This window comes from Procambarus clarkii, chromosome 17 (genome assembly GCF_040958095.1).
Source record: "Procambarus clarkii isolate CNS0578487 chromosome 17, FALCON_Pclarkii_2.0, whole genome shotgun sequence".
Taxonomy (NCBI): domain Eukaryota; kingdom Metazoa; phylum Arthropoda; class Malacostraca; order Decapoda; family Cambaridae; genus Procambarus; species Procambarus clarkii.
The window spans coordinates 39,771,430-39,776,466 of NC_091166.1; the positions used below are offsets into that span (position 1 = coordinate 39,771,430).

General features: G+C 40.4%; 1 protein-coding gene across 1 annotated transcript; it reads right to left on the minus strand.

Moving 5' to 3' along the window:
• LOC123772410 (uncharacterized) lies at window positions 1-4,575 on the minus strand. Its single transcript, XM_045765531.2, has 2 exons — window positions 4,180-4,575; window positions 1-1,908 (listed from the first exon to the last, which is right to left on the minus strand). Exons 1-2 carry the CDS (start codon window positions 4,558-4,560, stop codon window positions 928-930), a joined length of 1,362 nt encoding a protein of 453 aa, XP_045621487.2. The 5' UTR covers window positions 4,561-4,575; the 3' UTR covers window positions 1-927.
• Window positions 4,576-5,037: the final 462 nt, after the last annotated feature.

Consider the following 5,037-nt stretch of genomic DNA (forward strand, 5'->3'; position numbering starts at 1 on the left):
TTGCCTAAACATCTTTATTACGTATACAAATACATACATTGGTAAATTAATTTGTAACAGTGCAACAGATAATCCAAGCTCTTTGGATACCAGACAATGAAAGCAAACTATACTAATTTTAAAAAAATTAACCGAGGAAGCTGACCGTACCTGACAGTCAACAACACGGGGACCAGTTATGAGCTAGCAGGCGATAAGGGACGACTTGCTTTATTGGCGAGTCAAATTTAACTTAATCTTAAGTCATCCCTGGGAATCATTCTATTAAATATTATTCATTTCCTGCTCTAGCCTAAATGAAAGCTTCTAAAGCAACTTTAATTTCAATATTATTGCGATCTCTAAGAAATGAAACTAATATGAACATGTTTGCTTAAAGTATTGCTAAATCGCAGATTTCATGTTTCATTAATTTAACGAATTTAAGAGGTGCAGGTCTCACCAAATCGCTACAACTTATAAAATCAAAACCCACCCGTGCAATCTATATGCATTCGGGCTGGTTCACTCTTATTACCCAACTATTACATTTTTAAATTACTTTAATAAGTTAGGAGCATAATTCTCAAATTTCCTTGGTTGGAGCCTTTCATGATTTTGAATGCATACCATTTATATCCTCGTTCAAAGAAAAATAAGTTATTTAAAAAACCGAGGTAGCAATTAAAATTTTTAAAACATTCCTGTAATGGAAAATAAAGTCGATGGTATGGATACCATGCTTAAAATATTCGTGCAGACAAGCCTTAGTCTCTATGGGAAAGTTGTAAAAGCACGACGCATTGAGAATTTTTGGCAGGCTAAAGTCAATGGCAAAACTAAAGCAATGAATAAACCCAGCTAACTCTAGAATCAGAGGATTATTCCCCATCAAACTTAAAATTCATTCCCAATGCATCGTCTATATACAAGATCACAATAAGTTAGTTAACGGGTAATGTGATTTCTGAGGTCATTGGGGTCTGGGTAGATGTACTTCCGTTTTTGTGGCTTCGAGGCGTTCACCATTTGTCTGTTAAGTTTATCAAGCCTAGCCTTCATGTCTTCTATACCACAACTTGCCACTGTCTGGGGCGAAGATACGGGCTTCAGGTCTACATCATTGGTGCCCAAGTCGGCCGCTGAAGACTTCCTTCGTTCAGAGTCTACACTGTCAACATTAGCGTTAACCGCCGCAGACTTTTTCATGAGGAAGAACCAACGCTGGACAGGGCTGGCAACGTTCCCAAGAGTCTTTTTCGGAGATTCTTCCAGCTGACGCGTAACAACTGGGGGAGCAGATAAGGGTCGTCTGCCATCGGCCTTGTGCAACTTCTTAGGGAACGACATTGTCAACTTCTTGATATCATCGGGGAGGGGTGGGATGTACACGAATGGGGCGTCCGGAGATGAGGGTGTGCTTGTACTCTGCGTAATATACGAATCCCGTGGAAGCTTAATTGTTCCATAGGACGAATCGCACGAGTCATAGATAATTGGGGCGGGACGGGGTCTGAAAGAGAACAAGTCTACAGGTGTGACGGCAGCGACTGAGGTAGAGTCGACGGTGGTGGCAGCGGCAGTGATGGTGGCGACAGTGGTGGTGGTGTTGGCGACGGCGGAAGCGGCAACAGCAGTGGCGGTGACTGATGTAGCCATAAGAGAAGTGTTGGTGGCTGGAAGAGGAATGGGTGGTGGTGGGTACTTACTGGGGCCGTACATCTTTGTCACGTCCCAATTGCTGGGAATGTTGTCGCTGTCTAAGCGACGCCTTTTGTTAAAGTCCCACTTTCTGCTCATACCGCTGGAGCCCAGGGTTTTAGTGTGGGCATCCCCGTTATGGTCCTTGGCAGATCTGTTTTGCAACAACGGGTACCTCTCCCGACGTTCAAAAAACAAGCTTCCATCTGCACAACTAGTATCGCCTCCCTGGCCAAGGAAGAATTATAAAATTTATAAATTAAATGCATCGATCATACCACACTACAAATTACTCTAAACAAAAAAGACCGCAGTGAGATGAAATGAGTGTCAAGGCCAAGGAACAGCCTTGTATGGTGTGGCAAAGTTAACCAACATTTTCCAGGCCAAGAAAAATACTTACCAGTTTTAATGATCTAATTCTAATTAGCTGACAATCTTTCAAGCTACAATAAACATTAACTAAACCCAAAATGAGGGTAGAGTTAAATATGCTAGGTTTACGTTGGTTTGGACAGTGTTTACAATACAAGCTGAAAGTGAACGAAGCACGTAGAGTTAGCTACTAACAAGTGGACCAAGTCTACAGCCCGTCCTCCAAAGACCCAAAAGTGATTCCAACACCCGCCAAACCCTGTTTATGAATGAAAAACCGGTTTACACACGACTACTGATTTCGTTCGAACACTTCCGGAACAAGTGCTTCACCGACTAATTTTGTTAGAACTATAACGCTGTAACTGCTTCACCCACGTACTAATTACAAATAATCGCCAGCTTAAACGCCTAACCAATGCCCAGATATGCACAATATACTAATCTATACCAATGTTTATATTTGAAAAAATTCCAATGTTGAATGAACAGCATGTTAAATTTTATGAATGCGTGTTGGGGTCGACCGCTGGATGAAATGAATAGACCGAGGACGGGTTGACGAATTTCCAGTTAACACATTACACCAGGGGGATTGGTTAATAACCTCAGGGAATACCATTTATCTGAATACTACAAATTCAATTAGTAGTTTAGGTGAACTCTTCCCTAGGAATGCACAGAAGTAAAAATTGTGTGCCTCTGAAGATTAAAGACTGCACTACGGTATTGGTTTGGAAGCATTATCGCTACACGAACAAGTTCAAATCTAGATTTCCACTAAGAAAAAATTAAATTATTCTGATTACACATGTGCCTTTATTACAAATATTAGGAATACGAAACAGAAGTCTGAAAATAAGTAAATTTTTCCATGAACACAACCTAGATGGGGCAATGAAAATTTAAATATTTTGTTGACAATTTTCACTGAACGCATAAGTATCGGTTGGTTTGCATGTACAGTATTTGCAGCCTATGTATTAATCTATTTCTCGTTATAAGCAAGTTTAGTATATCACCCATGGAAAAGAATAAATTTAAAATAATGTTAATTATAATTAATGTCGATTGTTTGGTGTAATGTGAACACTATTGAACGAGGCGAGAGCGTCACTACTCTTACATTTGTATATTTACATAATTTAAATTCAAAACTTCACGCACTGACATTTTAACATGATCGCTTGTATTCGAACTTAATTATTAATTCACGTACTACAAATACAAGTAATTGTCAAAATAACTAATACCTTGCATATCCCAGCCCTAAGTACACTATTATACTTTTTTTTTATTAAAGATGGTACATTATATTACTAATAAGTTCGGGTTCTCGTGCAGTTTGAAGGGAACGCCATGCTCACTGACCATTAAACACTACGTGGTTACACAAGTTACAACGTCAAAAAGCAAAGTAACACTTTCAATACCCGCCTATTCTCTAAACACTGGCCACGAGTGACCACGGTCGGCTGTAATGTCTATACTTTATCACTTCCTACATCTGAAGGATGTCTATACCTTCACCTACGGAATACGACCGCCTCAAAACGCTAAACCAGACTAAGCATAAACCCCCGCTACACAATATAGTAGAGAATAAATACCGTAATAGACTTGCGTCTGACGAGTAATTAAAATACCGATATTATAATCTCTGAAAGTCTGCATTTTATACATGATAGAGGATGGGGTGGTATAAAAACAGCCAACGGACCGTTTTTAAACCACGGACTATAGTTAAACGCTTTAACTACGTTTAACTATACAAGCCATCAAATGCACAAGAATTTTAATTTGAGAAAGTTTGATTAACTACAGGAATAATTTACGACTGCGCCTTTGGGAGTGGCCATAGCTTGAACGATACATTACAAACCAAGCTCTACGGGGTATTTATAGTTTACCCAGCGACATTAAGGACGGAATGGATAGAAAGTTCTGTATTATAACGAACTGGTCTAATAGTACAATAGCGGAATAAACCACAGAAAAAGTGGAGGGAGAGTCCCTACATGACGCTAACAACGGTACAGCACTCGAGGGCGTTGTGAACCAATTTCACCTGACAAGGGAGGGCCAGTTCAACCAATAATTTACACAAAACCAACAATATCTTACCCGAAGACTTTTGCAGCAACAGTAGATAATACCAGCGAGGAGAAGGAGTGTTATGGCTGCCACCGCTGCTACAGTCACTGCCACGGTCCCCATGGACGCCACCACCTCCATGGACTTAACAAGGGGTACGTCCCCAAGGCTTACTGCATCAGTCATGTAGCCCGGATTACCATACACTGCGCAACTGGAGAATGGAAGGGCTAGGAGAGTCCTGATGTGTAGTGTATCTTCTGATCCAGATGTGGACTGGAACACAGCAGTCTTGACGGTCGACTGGGCTCTTATAGAGTGGGCACGCCGCCGTCTGACCCAGGCTCTAGTGTCTCGATGGTTGTTCACCTCACCTGGTTCCTCCTTGATGACGAGCGCATCACCACTCATCACTGACGGTTAAAGAAAACATTACGTGTGTCAATGTCAATTTCATTTGGAAGGAAATTACATATTCATTACACCACAAGTAATTTAAAATTATCTAGATCAAGCACACGAATTAAGTGTTCTCTGTAATGTAGGATAAACTGAGACTATCGTATTTATGACACTCCGGTCCCTCCTGAGCCATTATCAGCTAATGTTTATAAATACATATAGACGTATATGCAATAATTTATATAACATTTATTTTATTAATATGCAAGCCATTATAGGTCTATAATGCCTTACACACTGGCGGCATCTGACGTGCGTTCAGAAAGTTTGTAAAAGTTTCGAACACTGGCTTTGCACACTCGAGCGTCGCCAATAATTAGAACCCTATTTACTGGGTATTATAATAGATGTTGGATCACGTGATTGTTTCCAGCGCAGGCTAGACATATATATGAATGAGTTTGAGTGTATATAATGGGAGCTGCC